Raw genomic sequence first — 19538 nt, 5'->3', positions numbered from 1 at the left:
TCCCCGGGATGCCACCAATAAATTGGCACTGCAGGGCTAAAAATAACAGCATCTGATGGCGCCTCCGTATATCCATGGCAACAGAGGCTGCAGCCTTTTCCTGCCGCTCTGTGTCTGACACTCAGCTCCAGCGCCAGGCCCTGGTGAAATCAGTGGCCTCTCCCTCTGGGAGAGTGCTGGGGAGTCCTGCTGGTCAGTGACTGCAGCCAGCTCGGTCCACTGACCCTGTGACCAACCTGGCTGGGGACCCTCACACTCACACGTGGCCTCCAGGGTCCCCAAGCCTGAAGCTTTTAAACAAGTGTCGGGGAAGAGGGAGAATCCCCCCTCCGCCCTTTCCCTCAAGGTTCTTATGGCTGGCCAAATAATTAAAAAGACAGGTTAGCAGGAGAAAATAATACCAAGTTTAATAGCATGTATACATGAGAGAAACCAGGGAAACTGAGTTTTCTCAACACAATAGCAGAGATTGTGCCTTAAATACTATCTTCAGCTAAAGACAAAGGAGGATGTTGGGGGTGGGGGTGTCAGTTATGGGAGATTACCAGTAAAGCACAGTAAACAAGAGTAAGGTTATTATGCAGATTTAAGGCCTCACCTTCCACATTGATAAGTTCCTAGAGATGAAGTCATCCCCCCTCTTCCCAATACAGAGATGGAGATACCTTTACAAATGGAGATTTCCCCTATAAATGTAAATGTCTGGCAACTCCTAGCAGGGCTGCCTAGAGAATGCAGCCGGGAAGAGACAGAATTTTTGATAAGATGGGCTCGTTGGTGCCTTTCCTATTGTAATATCTATTTTACATTATATTACAGCCATCAAATAGTAACTCCTTCCTGGAACAGGTCTTCTATGTTAAATTCTTTAGGCAGTTAGTGGAGGAGGTCAAATGTCCATCAGAGAAAACAATAAAGGTAAAGAGACATATTTCAGGGTGGCCAAATCTTGATCTCTCACACAAGCATCCTCGTTTCTGGGGAAAACAGGGTGGATGAAGGGGGCTGACATTCCCTTGTCACTTTAGACACTCAGGCATTTCCCAGCAGGGATTTAAGGTGGCTTCCTGAGGAGGGAATGGACACCTGGGGGATGTTTCTCCTGGATAGGACACCCCGGCCTGGGCCCTGGCCTCTAGCCAGGGTTTAATCTGCCCCCTCAGCGTCCATCCTTCCACCCGCCTCCTCTGCCCCCAATCCTTCCAGCACAAGCTCCCCTACGCTGCCAGGAAGAGAAATCCCCAAGGGATTGGAGTGAAGCAGGGAGGATGTTCATTTGTTCCTGCTGAACTAGGGTCATCTCAGCCTGCGGAAGGGGAAGGGATTGAGTGGTCCAGGGAGAGGAGCCCGCCACCCTGCACGGGAGTGGAAGTGTCTGGAGGGGCGTCTGGAGACCAGCTGGAGGGATGGCGAAGCCCTTTGGAGAGGGGCCTGGCCTAGGCTGAAGGGATCTGACGTCATGAAAGGGTCCAGAATGAGATGGGGTTCTCAACAAAACCAACCCCAGCCATGGACGGCTGCTGGCCGCTGCCCTCTGGGAAGTAAACTGGCCCAGATCTCAGTGACGTGGCTCAAACTCCAGACCTGCAGGAAGGGGAAGATAAACCACACCACTGCTGTGCTTTGACTCCTCAATCCCGACCACCTTTCTCCTGATTTCTGCTTTCTTTTAAGAAGCCCTTAAACACATATGCATTTGCCTGATCACTTTAGGATGCCCGAGACGCCCCTAGGGAATTCCTCACTCCTAGGAAGTGAAGGGGAAAAGGTTTGATGGTATCCTCACTTTCAGCCCAGCAGCAAAACAAAGCCATGCCAGTTCCTACAACAGGAAGCCCTCCCCGCTTTGGGCCAAAGCCTTCTTGGAGCAAAGCACGTGCACTCTTACAGCCTCCTGAGGGTGGAAGCCCTCATCCTGAGGGTCTCCACATCTGCCCCACCCAGCTCCGAGCCATCTGCCATCCTCCACCCAGTAGAAGTCACCTGAGTGTCTCCAGCACCTTTTTTCCCCTTGGTTGAGAGCTACTCATAGAAATGCAAATCTGTTTTAATTAAGGTGGCTAATAAACAGCAATTATGTTTGCAGTGATTTTTGTTTTGTTCCCAGCATAATTTTGCCTGTCCTCCAGATCCCATGCTAGCTATAGATCTCTTTCCTCTCCTTCCTGCCACCGAAGCCCCAACTTTTCCCCCTGCGATTGGGAAGGGGGCACGAGGGTCTCTATCCCCACCCCACACTTCAGCTGCCCAGCGCAGCCAGGAAGTTAACTGAGCAAATGGCTGAACTAGCCGCTGGGCATATGCAGGAAAAACTTAGGTTAGATAAAAGGCAGAAGTGGACAGGGAGCACTGTTGGACTTCAGGTTCCGGATGAACACTGCAGGCTGTCCGGTGCGGTGAATGAGGCAGGTACTCCCGGAGACATCCATAAACATGTCACACACACGCAAGTACCTGCATGCACACGCGCGCACAAGGACTGCACGGGACAAGGTCGAGGTCAGCTCTGGAGCAGTGGCCTCACCTGGGCCGTCTGGGTATGCTTGTGGAGGCGGGCCAGGCCATGAACTCCAGGATCTCCTGAGACATATGTGAGATGAAGGCTGTGAACACGCCCAGTGCTTTCCACCTGTCTAGGGAGGGTCCCCCCTTGGAAGAGGAACATCACCATTTATTTCTCTTCCTCCCCCTTGGCCCGGCCCTGCCAAGGACATTTGGTTTGTTAGGCAAACACGCCCTCTACTGCAGGTCTGAGAAAATGGCTTGAAATTGAACAGCTGGCTGAGGTGGAGGTGACATTACTTAGCACTATATACCCGTCCCCTGTCCCCACCCCGACCCCGACATCTCCCCCACTCCCTTCACAGGTTTAGCACCTCCTTCATAAAGCTTTCCCCATCGGCAGGTAGAGTTATTCTCTCTCCTCTGAAGTCAGTTAGCACATCTGTACGGCTCCTGTGGTACCACCTCTCACCACCTTCCATTACAGCTGTTTACATCTTCTGGGCATCCTGACGTAGCAGCCTTCACTCATGATCCCTTGAGAGGTTTATGACTGAGTGATAATTTATCTTTGTGTCCCCTGCCTTGCACTTTACCTTACACGTACAGGCCTTTAGTAAATGTTTGCTGAATGAGTGAGTTAATGAATAAACCTCTGAACCTGCCCAAGAGGGGCCCTGCCAGGCACCTGCCTTTCACGAATCCCTGATGTGATGCTGTCTGCCCAACAGGACCCCCCATCATCTCCAGCACCCAGACCCAGCATGCCCTCCATGGGGAGAAGGGCCAGATCAAGTGCTTCATCCGGAGCACACCACCACCCGACCGCATCGTGAGTACTCCGGGGCAGGGAGGGGAGGGCGAGCGCATGGCCAGCACACTCAGTGGCCTGGCAGGTCATCTCAGCCCACAGGTGTGCCACCACAGGGCCAGTAGGTGCACGCCTCTGAGTGAGCTTCCTTTCCCCAGTGGGGAAAATTTTACCTGCCTTGTTTCTCTTGGAAAGGCATCGTAGAGACAAAAACCACAGGCAGCCTCCTTTCTCAGAACAGGCTGTGCCCCAGGGTTCATCAGCAGGGGTATTGAACTCCACTCTGCCATTCAGCTGTGCACTAACTTTGATGGTTCTGACTGAATTCTGCATCCCAGGAGCAGAGGGGCAAGTGAGGGGAGCGGAAGGAAAAGATAAATAATTTCTTCCCTTTCCTGGGTTCAAGGCCAGTCTTTGGCAAAATCCTACACAGAACGCAGTTTATAGTTGGCAAACCCCTTTCTGCGCCGCTCAGAGTCCTCCTCTATGGGCCTCCACCGCCTTGACGTTCATGGAGAATGCTGCCCTGTTTATCAAATTTTCCCCTCCAAAAATATCACTCTGTTCTCCCTCCCTTCCTCAAAACTCTCATCCTGGCAATGCAGCTAAGGCAACTGGAATAGTTCTCCCACCTCCTAGCTATCTGCATTTGTAACAGCCAGGGTCTCCCACTCAAGGCCGCCTGAGACTGGCGGAAGCAGAAGCATGAAAACAAAGAGAGGTGAGCATTTCCCAGCATGGCTAGGGGCAGGTATTATTGTGAGTGAGTCCCAGTGCCCAGGCCGGTCCTGCTAGCAGACTGCCCGGGGCAGCTTTGCAGAACTGCTCTACCCTCTCACAGTGCAGTGGTGCCGGGGAGGGCATGAGGAGCACACGCAGAACACCTGTGGGCCGTGCCAGGCTGGTACGCCGAGGCTGAACACACTGAAGGTGTCGTCCTGTACACTAAGATATTATTAGAGCAGTATCACTGTTACACACTGTCTCAAGCATTCAGTTCATTCGCTGTCTGAAAGATTCATGCAAAAATTGCAATAATTTATGCATAGAACTAATATCTATGCCTCCGCGTTCACTTCACTCTTTAATTTTTTTAATTATCAGTGTAACACATTGTAGAATATTCCATTCACTCTTGAGCATATTCACACAATCTTACTCTTCACAGATATCTAACTCTAGGCCAGCGGTTCTCAACCAGGGTGGTTTTGCCCCCAGGGGACATTTGGTGATGTCTGGAGACATTTTGGTTGTCACAACTGGAGGGATGCTACTGGCATCTAGTGAGTAGAGGCCAGAGGTGCTGGTAAACATCCCTCAATGCTGAGGACAGCCCCCACAAGCAACAGTTATCTGGAATATCAACAGTGCCGAGTCTGAGAAACCGCCCTCGGCTCACTGGTGCCCTCCGCACCCCATCTGAGTTGCGACTTCTCACCAACACTCTGAGCCTGGGTGTGCAAGGTGCTTACAGCGTACATGAAATGGCTCTGAGAAAAACTAAATTATCATCCTTATAAACTAAGATAGATTAAGATTTTCATAAATACAATTCTCGGAACGTACTTTGTACAAACGGACATACAAAATAACAAAACTGGACTCAGCTGCTCTGGGGCTGGGCTTCTCTCTCCGCCTGCAAGGTGGCAGCACAGTGCTGGGGTGCCAGCGCCGGCCAGCCGAGGGAGGGGCTCCGATCGCTGCCACAGAGTTCCCTGTTGGCCTGGAAAAATGTTCCAGTCAGAGCCACATAAGGCCCCCTTGTCAATGGAAATACCCTCTAAGGTGGCCCAACTTCTGTGTGTGTATGTACCTGTGTATGCGTTTGTGGGGGGGGGGTTGGTGTGTGCATGTACCTGTGTGTACATGTGTTGGCTCTGTGTGTGGTGTATGACGTGTCTTTACGTTTGTGGTGTGTGTTGTGATGTGTGCGTACACATGCTGGCGCTGTGTGGCAGTGAGCACAAATGTGAGCCTGCCAGTGTCAGCCCTGGGGCAGGGAGGTGACGTGGTGGTCCTGGTGTGGGTGGCTCTGGTGGGGTCTCCTCCTAATTCTGCACACCTCGGACAGGCCTGGTCCTGGAAGGAGAATGTGCTGGAGTCAGGGACGTCTGGGCGCTACACGGTGGAGACAGTCAGCACTGAGGAGGGGGTCATCTCCACCCTAACCATCAGCAATATCGTGCAGGCAGACTTCCAGACCATCTACAACTGCACCGCCTGGAACAGCTTCGGCTCTGACACAGAGATCATCCGGCTCAAGGAGCAAGGTGGGGGCCGCCAGGGGACGATGGGACCTGCAGGCCCTCTCCCCGCCTAGGGCAGGGCCCCAGGCAGGGTCTTCCAGGGTCATGAGGGGACAGAGTGCCTAGCCAAGGCTACAGGCAGGTTGAGGGCTGAGGACAAGTCACAGCATTCTGCCTAACTTGCCACGCAGCCTTGGGCAGGTCAGTGGAAGCGGCCCTCCTCCGCCCAGTTCCCCCCGAGGCAAGGGGCACTAGCCTGCACCAGGAAGCGAGAAGGGAAGAAAATTCTCAGGGCAGTGGCCCTTTAGGGCAATGTTTCAGGGAAAGGCGATCACAAGTACGAGCCCAGCTAATCGTCCAACAGCTTCCAACTGGCTTCTGTGTACTTGGCTAGGTACCTAGCACCCTAAGGGGTGTGTAATCTGCTGAGAGTGTCCACACAGGGATACACCAGGATGGACGTGTTGAGGAACCTGGCCCAGCTAGTCAAGACAACAAGCCAGTCCAGTTACCCAAAAGTCCCTGGATGGTGCCCATGCTGAGCTAAGGGGTAGCTCTTGAGTTGTCCCAACCCCTGGTTGGAGGCGGGGGGGGCGCCAGGCTCAGACCGTCTGCAGTTCCCCGGGGACATAGGAGACACATGGACCATTGTGCTCTGAAGGAGACACCAGTCAGAAGGGCAGCGCTGGGCGGAAGGGTCAGAGCTCCTGGGCGGGTGAGAGGGAGGAGGAGAGCGGAGGAAGGCTCACCCCACTGTGACCCTGTGTGCAGACTGCCCAGCTCCTGGTCAGGGAGATGCTAAGAACTCTAGTCTCTGCTCAAAGGTCTCAGCAGAGACCAGAGGGTAGGGAGTCGCCGAGGGGCATAGGGGCTGAATCCGGAGAAGCTCAGCAGACAGCCAGCAGCCCACGGGTCCTGAGACGGGCTGTAGGTCTTGTCCCTTTGCCGGTGGGAATTAGTCCATGGCGGACAGGGCTGTGCAGGGGGCCTAGGCCCTGGCAGTCTTTGACCCCCTCCAAGATGATGGCTCACCCACAGGCTGTCAGGCCCTGGCCAGAGATTCTAGCTCAAGCAGGTGGTCTCAGCAGGGCCCTCGGGCCTCAGGGCTGCCCTGTGGATCCCAACACCTCTTCCCTAATAGGTGCTGCTTTGCATAATGCTTTGCACAATGCTTTGCACATAATTTGCATATCATCCACACATCATCCCAAACCCTCCCAGTCCCCTGTTGCTTACCCTCCCTGTCTTCCCCTCGGTGCCCCACCCCCTGTGCCCTCCCACTAGTGTTCTCACTTCAACCTCCCTAGACCACCCCCGCAAGCTTTGACTTCTCTCTCTGGTCTTTCGCCGTCTGGGATCTCTAAGTCAGTCTGAACCAACTCCAAGTTCAGTTCGCATAGCCTGCATCTGTTGGGTGGTCCTGGAGACATGATGGAGGAGGGAGCCCTGTCATCCCAGCCCCCTCCAGAGGGCGGTCCCCCAGGCCCACCCCACCCTGGCCAGCCAGGCCCTGGCTGTGGACGCTTGCTTTATTTCCAAACAGGTTCGGAAATGAAGTCGGGAGCCGGGCTGGAAGCAGGTACGAAGGAGACACAAGAACTCCCCGGGGTTGGGGGAAGGGACCTCTGGGCTAGTGGGGGAGGGAACCCAAAAGGGGGTAGGGAGGCCTGTGCAGGCCGATAACTTCTCTGCCCTCCCCCTATCTCGAGAGTTTAGTGCAGTCAGAGCAGCAGGGAGAGGAGTTCCCAGCCAGCGTGGGTCTGGGGACCCCAGAGACCTGTCTCCTGTGTCGCTGCCGCCAGAGCCCACAGGCTCCTTGCAGCCCAGGACACTGGCTCCTGCCCCTCCTGCTCCGTTCTTCCCTTCCCTTCCCTTCGGAAGCCCTGGCTCCTCCCCTCTGGGGTCAGGTTGCCTGGCCTGGCCTCCCTCCATTTCCAGGCTCTCCCTACTCTCCCTGCTTCTCAACATCACCACCAGCTTGGCATCACTTCCCAGGACGCCAGGGCCTCCCAGCCCCTGCTGTGGCCGGCATAACCCACGCTAATTCACGCTTTCTCTCTCGCTGCATCCTCCCCCACTCCTGCTGCTCCCCATGGAACTGTCATCTCATCAGCAGGCCAAGGCTGCTGGGCAGTGCCTCCCTGCACAGGCACCTGGCAGCAAAGTGGTCATCAGGCCCCCTGGGTTGAGTTGCTCTGTCTTGGGACCCTACAGGAGATGATTGCCCCCATCCTCCAAGCAGAAACCCAGAAAAGAGAATCAGGACATTGCAATCCAGACTCCACAGGGCTGACAAAGGCCGTGCCGAAGATGTGGGGTCCTCTGCCCTAGCTCTCCCACCACACTGGCCAGGAAGGAGCTGGGGCCAGCCGGTCAGCTCCTTCAACAAGCTCCTGGTGGAGCCCACACGGCCCCTCCCCTCAGGGGCGGACATGCCCCTCTAAGAGCACCAATCCGGGTACAGGCAAGGTTACAGAGGCAACACAGTTGTCAACCTCCAGCTGTTTTCTCACTGAGGCCCCTCAGAGCCCCTCCTGGTGCTAGGGGTGGTGTCTCCTTCCCATCTCCCTCTCACGTGCATCTGTTCACGCTCATCTGGAGCTCCTGACACTTTCCTTTGTGCCTGAGACTCCTCGTCCCCAGTCACCTCCTTGGACGGAGAGGAGGCTGAGCGGGAGGGCAGCGCCTCCCTCCAGTCCCTCTCCAGGGAACGTCCGAGGGCTTCTCAGCCCCGAGAGGTTCAGCCTGCACAGGAGGCCTAGGCCAGACCTCAGGGAGCCAGGCAAGGAGGAGACACGCACAGGCAGGCTGCAGAGGGTCTCCCTGCCCCACGGGTCCCTTGTCCCTCCGCCCCTGCCTGCCTGCTCAGGGAAAGTTCTCCAGACAAGATGCCCCTCCCTCAGCTGTAAACAACTCAAGGAAATGTGGCCTCCCGGGATGCCCGAGTCAGAAGGCACCTTAGATACTACCTCCCTGGTTCTCTACTTTTACATGGTTAGCCTTTGGCTCTGAGCTCAGCTGGGACAAGGCCCAAGTTTTTCCAAGGAAATTTACTAGGAATCTGAGGAGGAACTAAATCAAACCCAAATTAATAAAATTCAAAAGCATAGACCCAATGAGCTTCCAAAACAGTTTTCCTCTCTTAATGGAATTAAAGCCTGGAGACAGATCATCTAACTGCGAAAGAGAGCCTCCCAGGCTGACTGAGGTCAAGTCCCCTTTCTCACTCCTGACTGTGGAGACCAACCCAACACTCCCATTTTCATTCCTGAGTGTTTGCTGCACCCGCCTTCTCCTCGTCCCCTCCCCTGCCACTCCTGCAGTGATCTGGCCACCAGTAGGCAGGTGACGAAAGAGCTAGTGTGCAGGTCCTGGGGTGGGAGGACTATCCTAGCACAACCACCAACACTGCCAACCAACAGGCACCTGCTCGTTCCAGGAGGGGGTACCCAGCACCTCTGCCCAGCAGCACCTCCAGGGCCAGGGATTGAGATTCTCTTCCTCTCCTTAAAGAAAACAACAACAGGAGAGGCTAACCCACAGCCCAGGACAAATACCTAGACGGCCCCCAGTCATCCACACTGATGAATGTGGGGTGGCGGGGAGGGAGGGAGCTCCGTCTCTAAAAGGCACTCTCCTCTCCGTTAAGGTTTTCATCTGCTACAGTCCTCCTTCCCACAGAGAACCAGGGGTACAAGCTTGAATGGGGCTGGGTGCCAGGCTGTTCTAAGGCCTCCACCTGCACTCACTCATCTAAACCCCATTATACCCCCTGAGGTAGGCACTATAATTATCCCATTTTACAGATAAAAGAGGTAAAGTAAGTTGCACAGAAGAAGTGATGGAGTCTGGGCTGCACAGAGCATGTAAGATTTGGAGGATGCTACGTGACACAGTGGATGGAGCTGAGCAGGATATGGGGGACATATAAGAGGAGACCTGGATTTGTCCCAACTGTACTGCAGCTGTGTGTCCTTGACCAAGTCACTTGACTTCTCTGGGCCTCAGTGTTTCCATCTATAAATGGGAGGCTTGGACTCAGTGGGCCCTCAGGTCTCCCTGCCCTGCATTCTCTAGTTCTATTCCCAATGGGCTATTCAGGGCCCCAAATCATATGCTCAGGCCCTATACGCAGCCACAGATGGGCCAGGGCTGTCTGGCAGAGTGCCCCCCCATCACCCTCCCCATCCCCAATTCTCCTGGGCTAGGACAGGAGACAAACTGGAAAACTCAGCAGGGAGTGGACGTTTGCCTAGCTGGAGTTCTGGGCCTCTCTCGGGGAGGGTGCCAGGATGCTCAGAGAACTGGCCTAGGAGGGGAAGGAGCAGGACTGGGGGAGTCAAGGAAAAGGGGCATTTCTCCTTAAAGAGGTGGGCTGTGACTCTGCTCCCCTGACCCCTAAGACCAGGGTCTCTGGGGACTACTACCCCTGATGTCCAGCAGGCCCCTCAGGAAAAGCTGCCTCAGACCTGAGAACCTCTCTGAAGGCTGATTGTCCATGTCCATCCTCTCTGCACCTGGGAAAGGGCAGATAAGGGAGGCACAAACCCAACAAACAAGGGAAGTGACCATAGTCATTTTTCAAAGAAAAGCCAGGACTTATGACTCTCTAGCCACTGCATGATAGAATATCCTGGTTTAATACCAAAGAGAGCTAAGCTGTGCCCAGCCTCGCCTGTCATCTCTGCGTCCCTCTCCCCTGGCCCTCCCCTCCCTGTGTCTGCTTGCCCTCCCTGCCCTCCACCACTGCTGTTCCTACCCTCTCCTCCACGCGTGTCCCTCTTGAGCTGACCCCTGCTGGACTCTGCCAGTGCCTGCCCAGACCCCGAGGTGTTCCCCAGGAGGCCCGTGTGCAGTAGTCTGGCCCCAGCTTGGCAGCAGCTGCACCTGAGGGAACCAGGGGAGGTCCTGGGGGGACAGCAGGCTGCCCCGGGTCCCTCATCAGCTGTGTCTGCTTCTCTCCCACAGAGTCTGTGCCGATGGCCGTCATCATCGGGGTGGCCGTAGGAGCTGGTGTGGCCTTCCTCGTCCTTATGGCAACCATTGTGGCCTTCTGCTGTGCCCGCTCCCAGAGAAGTACGGGAGGGAGACCCGGGATCTCAGGGAGGGGGACAGAGAAAAAGGCCAGGCTTAGACTGCCCCGGAGAGCAAGTAAGCAGGAGTGCAATGAGAGGGGGCCTCAGGGTGCTGTGAGCTGCTGGGGCAGCGAAGGGTCTGATGCATCTGTTATGTGCACTGCTTCGTGTGGCATCCGGCCCATAGTGGGCACTCAACCCATGTTGAACTGCACTAAACTGAACTTCACCCAACAGGGCAGTCAGCCAGCACTTGAGACTGGACACACACAGCACTCTCGATGGGAACTATACAGAAACCTGGGGTGGGGTTGGGGGGGAAGAGGTAGTTTGATCCTTGTCCTCCAAGATCTGCTAGTCTAATCAGAAAAGCAGGTCACCCACACGTGGGGGAAAACACAAAGCATTCAAGGAATCACTTTGTGCAAACTTTTAAAGGTCTTTAGTCATTAGCATTCTGGTGTTCGTGTGCTAGTGAAGAATTCCGTGTGCCTGGAGTTTCCATCCGGGGCAGGGCTCTGATACCATGTGTGATAGACAGACGCATAGAAGTGTAAAATGGGATGGCAGAGTGGAGGTGAAAACAATGGAGACAGTCTTCTAATCCCACCTCTTACTATCATGGGAGCTTGGGCAAGCCACTCTATTCCAGGCCTCAGCTTCCTCATCTATAATAGTGAGGGGTTGGATGAGGTGACTTTCATGACCCCACTGGCTCCAACATTCTATCAGTATGAGTCACAAGATGAATAATCAGGGTAAGCCTGCTCCCTCTGCTGCTTGGCAGGCAGCCTTCCTGTACTGGAAGAAAACTGGGTGTTCTCCTTACATTTTCTCCACTCCAAGCTAAGCAGCCTTGGCTCTCCTGACTGCTCCCAGTGATGTGGTCTCAGGACTTCCCTCACTACCCTCTCAGTGGAAATTATAGGAAAGCATATTTAGGCAAGAATTTTCTAACAGAGCTCTCCAACTATAAATCGGCTGTCTCCTCTAGAAATCGTAAAGGCTCCCTCATGGAAGCATTGATACAGAAGCTGGACCACCACGTGTCAGGGATGTTTCTGCTTTGGGTGGGAGGCTGACCATCAAGGTCCTTTCTGACAGTAAGATTTGTGATTCTCTGAATGGAGAGATCAGAGCCTGGTAGAGTAGGTCAGAGAAGACTTCTAGAAGGAGGTGGGAATTCAGTAGGATAAAAAGGACCTAGCTCTGTAAGGTGGACGAATGGATGAGGACAGCCTCTCACGCCATGGGAGCAGCAGTGAAAGGCTGAGGTGCATGCAGCCAGGAGCCTATAGTGAAAGAGCTCTGAGGCCCCAACAGCCCACAGCACATCCAGACAGGTGTTCTCTTGGCGGGGGGCTAGGAAGCTGCTGAGGTCAGGGACTGGAGGGTAAATTTGGGGGTTTCTGGGGCTTGACATCTCAGGCCCTAATGCCTAAGGATGAGAACTGAATCCGTTATCCACACTTCCCTATTTTATGCCCAGATCTCAAAGGTGTCGTGTCAGCCAAGAATGATATCCGAGTGGAGATTGTCCACAAAGAGCCTGCCTCTGGTCGGGAGACGGAGGAACACCCCACCATCAAGCAGCTGATGGTGAGAGTGCCATCTTATCCCCACCCCACCTCGACCTCTGTGCCCTGAAGATCCTGGGACTGGAGGTTTCTTGATGCCCTAGATGCTCCCGAGAAGCAGAGCTTTAGTCAAGATGCACCCTCCCCGCATAATAGGCCAGGCACCTACTCTCAGCCAACAAGGAGTTATTGTGTGTCTACTGTATTGTACTTTAGTGTTCTAGGAGACTTAAAGACACCCAAGATGCAGTCTCAGCTCTCAAGGAGCCTGACTATTCAGCAAGAAGAGAAGACACACACATAAATTGCCATAATATGTTCCTATGTAATACATAATTCTATACACAGACACACATAGATATTATAGATATTCAGTACATGCCCTGCCCAACCCCACCCCCAAAAACAGTCTGCAAAAAGCATGGGTTCCTCTTCGGGAACTGGATCGCTTACCAGAAGCAAACTCATAACTTCTCCGGCAGCCCCACCCTGCCCCTCTTCTTCCTGATCCACGTTGATGGAACAGAATGCACCCAGCTGTCCAAGCATAAACCAGGAACACTGTGCTAGAAAATTCTAGTGCATATTATGTTATGGTTGTAATATGTCGGAGAAGCAGCAGAAGCAAGGGGTAATGAGCATGGGGGTCTCTGTGCCTCAGTCTCCTCATCTCTGAAATGGAGATGAAACTAAGAGTACACAGGACATGGGGGGCTAAATGGGTAACCCCTAAACACAGTAAGTGCTCAAAAAAGGTTAGCCGTTTGTGTTGCTCTGCAATCACCTGTTTCCTGCTCTGTCTCCACTAGATGGTGAGCAAGCTGCCTCATCCATCCCTGTGTCTCCTGGCCTTTCACAGGCCCTGGTGGACGCTCACCAGTGTTTATTGAACTGAACTGATGTTTCCTCTGCTGCTCTTTTCTATCCAACTGATTTTCAGGTCCTGTCAATTCCACTTTAACAAATTTTTCAAATTTGTGCTCTTGCCTCTACTCCACTGCTATGCCTTAGTTTGGGCCTCTTCCTGGCTGCCCTGGACTATTACAGCAGCCTCTAAGTGGTCTCGCCATTCTAGTCTTTGACCACTTCACTCAGTCCACCCTCCAGAGTTCCACAAAAAGGGTCCTTCTAAAATGCAAATCTGATCCTGTTCTGTCCTACTTAAAATCCCTCGGGGCTCCCATGTCTACTAGATAAAGTCCAAGTGCTTAGCATGTCATCAAGGCCCTTCATTGAGAGGTGGCTGCCCGCCTTTCTAGCTCCATCTTCCTGCCAAACGCATCTAGCCCTCCAGACACGCCAAAGAGTTTGCAATTCCCTGTCATCTAGCCTTTATACCTCGGAGGCTTTGCACAGGCTGTTCCCTCTGCCTGTTGATTTTGGCAGTAATTTCACCTTCTCCTATGAGAATCAGCTCAAATGTCACCTTCTCCATGACTTTCCATGCTTGTTGCCCCACTGCTGGCAGAGCATGCACTTTCTGCTCTCCCAAACCCTTTGCATGCTCCTCTTTTATAGTGCATTGCTCTAATTACATGTCAGCCTGCCCAGTTAGCCCAGAGTGCCTCAAGGGCAAAGGTCATGTTCTTGAGTCTACACATGTCTACTGCCCCGGGCCTAATATAGTGCCTGACACAGAAGAGCATTTGATCTTACAAAGGAGGAGACCACAGCCTAGACCTGAGAAGGAATGGACGTCTCTGTAGTTGAGCTTTATCAAATGTGGTGAAGAAGCACCAGACCGGTCCTTCGTCCCACATGAGACCTTGAATTCCCTCCCACTGGAATGTTCTGAGTGCCTCAGACTGTTTCCAAACCCCCAATCCAAACCCTCAGGAAAGGGGGGAGGTCGCTCAGTACTCAGCTAAGAACGGTGGGCGGAACACAGCTCCAGCAGAGGGACCTGCTGAGGACTCTGTGGCCAAGCCTCCGCTTGGGGAGGTCTCATTCCCCTACTCCCTTCACCCCCTGACCCCTATACGGCCCCCACATCGACGAGAGGCAGGCTTAGAAGTTGACTGATGGAAAAGAAGAACTCCCATCCAGATAGAGCCAGAGCATTTACTGGAAAATGAAACAGAGCAGCATCAGTGAGGAGGTAACAGTGTGGAAGCACTTTGGCTGATTCCCCGGGGGCTCCAAAAACAGACCAGGCAAGTGAGTCACAGGGAGAAGAAACATCCCAGCTCAGAGGGTGGGTGGGAACGTGGCCTCCATCGTGTCACGTGCAGAAGTGATACACGGGAAGCATCCGACATGCCACAGGACGCGCATCACTGTGGTTATTCAGATTAACATACCCTCTGTGTGCTGAGCATGCTTTATTTTTCACCTTCAGTCCAATTACGATTTTAATTTTCAGTAATTCAGAGCTCTACCACTTGATTCATTCATCCAATATAAACACAACATTTGCGACAGCCCTACTGTATATCAGGGTCAGAGCTGGGCACTGGCGAATCAAAGAATAATAAATACAAATATGATTCCATTCCAGAAGCATTTTGGTCAATGACCACAAGACACAAGGCACAGTTCCAAGGCACTGAAAGAGAAATAAGCAGTGATCCTTGCCCTCGGGCCTTTTGGCCTCTGTTGAGGAAGATAACTTTTAGTACATCTAAGTCATTGCTGTGAATAACAGGTGTGGCCCACGTTGCCATCATCTCACGGGTAGTTATCCTTTGTGATTCCTTCCTAAGGCCCGGTTAAGCCTAGCACTGGGGGATGAACTGCCCCGCTGGGGCCCCAACCTGTGCCCCATGGTGGAGGTGTTGTAGTTATTTATCTACAGGTCCCGCTCCTTATGAGCACAGCTGTGTCTTAATCTGTGCATGCCTGGCCCTTAGCACAGTGATGGGCCTGAAATTCAGTAAATGCTCAGTGAATTGAATTGAATCAGCCAGGTGAGATCTCTGGAGGTGACACCCTAGCCCAAGGGAAGAAGGTATGGTCTTAGAGACCTGCCCTAGGGGTCCAGGAACGACAAGATCTGGAATCTCCTCCTGACTCCTTCACCTGCCTCCCCTGGGCCAGGAATGAGAGGTGGGAGGAGGGGAGGCAGAGATGGCAAGCCTCTTTTGAACTCATTTCACCATCTTTTCCTTGGGGAAATGGACATTTAGCCCACCTCCTATCCACTGAGCAGCCATTTTTGGGTTGCAGATGGACCGGGGTGAATTCCAACAAGACTCAGTACTGAAGCAGCTGGAGGTCCTCAAAGAAGAAGAGAAGGAGTTTCAGAACCTGAAGGTAAGAATAGCCGCAGGTTATAAGACACAGCCTGGAATCCAGTCTTCAGCTCTGATGGCCCACGCTTCAGATCCAGACAAACGATGGCAGCAAGCAAAAGAGAAAGGCCAGAGGTCACCATGGGGACAGGCGCCTATCCTCCCCCTAAGGTGGGACACTCCCCTGCTGAAGGCACCTGCCCTCTCCCTCCCACACTAAGGAGGTGAGAGAGTTAAGGTGAAGGACCCACAGGTCTCCCCTCCTACAGCCTCCTCAGAAATAAATTTTAAAATTAAGTATACGTGTTCTGGACAAAAACAAAAAACAATTCAAGTCTGGCTCTCAAATGACTTTGCATTGCCCTGACATAAAGACACACACCCAGTCAAGAGCCCCCTGCTTCCCTCCCTTTAGCACCTGTTCACCTTGCTGCCACGTGAACACCTGCCAGCCCTCTCTTCCCAGTGTCCCCACCAGGCTAATTCTTCCAGCCCTGCCCCATTCCTCCCCAGCTGCCCCCTTCCTCCTGTCTGTCCTCATCCCTTCCTGTGTAAGGCAGGACTGGTTCAGCCTAGAAAGCCCCAGCCACGTTCAGAGCAAGCTCGGTGATGCGGCTCTTACTCTTGCCCCCAGGACCCCACCAATGGCTACTACAGCGTCAACACCTTCAAAGAGCACCACTCGACCCCCACCATCTCGCTCTCCAGCTGTCAGCCAGACCTGCGTCCTGCAGGCAAGCAGCGAGTGCCCACGGGCATGTCCTTCACCAACATCTACAGCACCCTGAGTGGCCAGGGCCGCCTCTACGACTACGGGCAGAGGTTCGTGCTGGGCATGGGCAGCTCATCCATAGAGCTCTGCGAGCGGGAGTTCCAGAGAGGCTCCCTCAGCGACAGCAGCTCCTTCCTGGACACGCAGTGTGACAGCAGCGTCAGCAGCAGCGGCAAGCAGGATGGCTACGTGCAGTTCGACAAGGCCAGCAAGGCCTCTGCCTCCTCTTCCCACCACTCCCAGTCCTCTTCGCAGAACTCTGACCCCAGCCGACCCCTGCAGCGGCGGATGCAGACTCACGTCTGAGGATCCCAAACGGGGGGGGGGGGGGTGGTTGCTGGAGAAAGGCACCTTTTGGCTCTCCAGAGACTATGGGGACTTTGCAGAGGACCCCAGACCCGGCCGCCTCCAGGACAGCCCCCGAGTGCCTCTGCCACCACCCTCCTCCGAAGCTCTGATCAAGCACAAACCTGGGTCCCCAGCTGCTGTGTCAAGAGGAATGTGGGTGGGGAAGTGGTCAGAGGATGCAACTGAGTGCACTGTGCTCAGCGCTGGACTTCCTGGTCCTCAGCCTTTTCCTGGAGGCCCCTCCACTACCTGCTCCTCCCACAGGCGCTAGAGGCAGCTATCACTTTGCTTTAATGAGACTGCCATCCACTCTTCGGTCTCCCCGTGAGCTCTACCGCTTGCTGCCCTTAAGCCCTACCCCTGTGCCTGTGCTCCCATACATCCCTGGGGAGAAGGGGGGGAAGTGCCCCAGAGACCCCAGTGCCCCCTGCTGCTCAGAGCCCAGGCCCTGGAGGCAGAGAAGCCAGAAATGGCCCTGGCCAAAGGAGTGTCCCTCCCCAACGCTGGCCGCTGGCCGGGAGCCAGCCCCTAATTTGTTTGGTGTTTCGTGTCCATACTCTTGCCGTTCTGTCCTTGGACTGGATCCCACTGAACTTTGAGGTGGGATTGGCCCAATCAATGACTGGTGTACTGGGAGGGAGGGAGCGGAAGGAGGAAAGGTGTGAGCATTTGGAGAACCCCTCACCCTCACCAGGCTGTGCGATTCAGAGCCTCCCCCACCCCCTGCTTCGTGTCCCTCCCTCCTTCCCTACAGCACAATCGGAGTAAATATAAGGAGTGTGAGAGCTTCTCTGGGCAGAGTTCTTTAAACCGTCATGGAGAGGGTGTTTCCTAAGAGCTTGAGGGGACTAGAGGTCAGGTCTTTAAGATGATGAACCTCCAGGGGCCTTGAGTCAAACAAGGAAAAATGGTCCTGTCTTCAGGAAGACTCCTTGGGCAAGACAGAAAGTGTACCTACACCTCACCCCTCCTACTCACCACCTGAGAATGGGCAACACAGAAAGTGTACCTACACCTCACCCCTCCTACTCACCACCTGAGAATAAACGTTAGGGCCGTTACTTCACAAATCCCTCCTGTCCTTTTGTTTCTGCAGAGCCACGGGAAGAACCCAAGAGCCCAGAGTATGCTTTGGGAACCCAAGCTTCTTTGTCCGTCTTTATTCAATTCTCCTAGATAATGAAGGCAGTTGGTAGCTCTGGTTGTGGTGGCGACAGCACCTACAGACAGACGCCTCTCCTTACGGATGTGCAAACCTAGAGGGCGTGCAAAAGCAGGATTCGCCAACCACCCGATTCATGCAAAATACAGCTCAGAGGCAAAGTGGTCATACAGCACATTGCAGGGGTCATTGCAGGCCTTTCTCTCAGCAATACTCTGCAAGGGACGCTCCCTCCATTAGGGCTTCAGGGAAGGAGGCCCTCTTCAAAGAGCCTATGCCACCAGGCACCCTAACACTCTGAGACTCAAATAGTGTTCTAAGAATGGCCTTGTTTGAGTGGGAAGCTTGATGGAGTGATGGCAGATCAGATGGGACGAATAAACAGGGGCAAGTTAGAATGCCAGTTCTAGCTGGCAGGATTCAAATGGAACTTTGGAGAACTCAAATTGCCCCTAAGGCTGGAGGTTCCTCCTAAGTTTTAGGCCCTTCTCCAACCTTCCCTACTAGTCCTACCCATCATGGGAACCTTCATCTCAAAAGTCTGTGCTTCTTTCCATACATTGATTCCTTGGATGGCCCCAACTATGGATTCTGTACATGGCCTTCATAGCACCTCCACCTAGGGCAGTGTTTCTGCCTCCACCAGATGTCCTATTGCTTCAAAACTTCCTAGTTCCCTAGATATCCTCCTTTGCAGCCCCCATGCCTGAGGGAGTAGAAGCTAATAAGAAATGTAAGTGTACATCCCAGTCCCACATCCTGCTCCTGGTACTATTCTGGCCCAGCACAGATGCCAGGGTATTGGCCCCTGTGCACTCTAGGTTAATCTTGACAAGCCTTCTTCCTTCCCATATTAGTTTTGCCTTTGCCAGTAGGGAACAAGGATACAAAAGAGATGCAAAATGCCTTGGTGTGCCAGAGTAAGAAAGAGGATGACTTAAGAGGATTTGTCCATTCATTTCTCCCGGTCTTCCCCACCATGCCAGTTGGGGGAGATTCACCTCCTAATCCTCACTACAGCCTACCTTGCCCCTTGGCCCCTGCCCCCCCCTCCACATACACAGCTCTCATAATAGGGTGGAGGTGTCCATCCTTTCTTGGAACCCAAGGTTATGACACAGAACAACTAGAAGAACAGGGAAGAAATCTGCTCTCCTGTAGTGCAGAATGAGCTCTTCTCCCTCCCGAGCTTTAGGCCCTCCCAGGGGAAGAATGTGGACTATCACAGAAGATTAGCAGAGAGTACAGGGCTGCACAGTTCAGACAAGATATACAGTGCCCAACCCCTGAGCTCTCTCCAAGGCACAGATATAGCAAAGAATTGCCGAAGAGACAAGAGGTCACAGGTGAGGCCCTGGAGAAAGACAAGAAGGTGGAGGGGAAAATCAGTAGCATCTGGGGGCTTCTGGAACGTTGTACACTGAGAAGGAGCCTAGACGGAACTATGTGCACCCCTCAGTGTCTCCAGCCCTATTTACTTCTCACAAAGGAGTAAGGGTGGGAAAGAGCTGGTAAAGGGAGATGTGAAAAAAAATTTAAGGCAGTGAGGAGACTTGACTTCCACTGTAGATGATTTAAATTAACTGAAATGAATGCTTTACATTTGTAATCTTATTTAATCCTCCCAATTCTACAAAGTATCACCATTTTATAATTTTATTTATTTATTTTTCCCCTAAAGCCCCAGTAGATAGTTGTATGTCATAGTTGCACATCCTTCTAGTTGCTGTATGTGGGACGTGGCCTCAGCATGGCCGGAGAAGCAGTGTGTCTGTGCGCGCCGGGGATCGGAACCAGGGCCGCCTGCATCGGAGC

The 19538-nt window shown here is 53.4% G+C and overlaps 1 protein-coding gene across 1 annotated transcript in view; it reads left to right on the top strand.

The window, feature by feature from the left end:
- The window catches only part of KIRREL3 (kirre like nephrin family adhesion molecule 3), a 532888-nt gene extending 515208 nt beyond the window's left edge, over positions 1 to 17680 (top strand). Inside the window, exons 12-18 of the mRNA XM_087433920.1 lie at positions 3234 to 3334; positions 5385 to 5583; positions 7103 to 7138; positions 10528 to 10635; positions 12124 to 12233; positions 15377 to 15463; positions 16076 to 17680. Of these exons, the coding sequence (XP_087290046.1) occupies positions 3234 to 3334; positions 5385 to 5583; positions 7103 to 7138; positions 10528 to 10635; positions 12124 to 12233; positions 15377 to 15463; positions 16076 to 16519 (1085 nt within the window). The 3' untranslated portion in view covers positions 16520 to 17680. The remainder of the gene's footprint in view (positions 1 to 3233; positions 3335 to 5384; positions 5584 to 7102; positions 7139 to 10527; positions 10636 to 12123; positions 12234 to 15376; positions 15464 to 16075) is intronic.
- Positions 17681 to 19538: the final 1858 nt, after the last annotated feature.

The sequence above is a fragment of the Ceratotherium simum genome, chromosome 7 (genome assembly GCF_057802395.1).
Source record: "Ceratotherium simum simum isolate JZ-2026a chromosome 7, ASM5780239v1, whole genome shotgun sequence".
Classification (NCBI taxonomy): Eukaryota; Metazoa; Chordata; class Mammalia; order Perissodactyla; family Rhinocerotidae; genus Ceratotherium; species Ceratotherium simum.
This window is presented reverse-complemented; position numbering and strand designations above follow the sequence as displayed.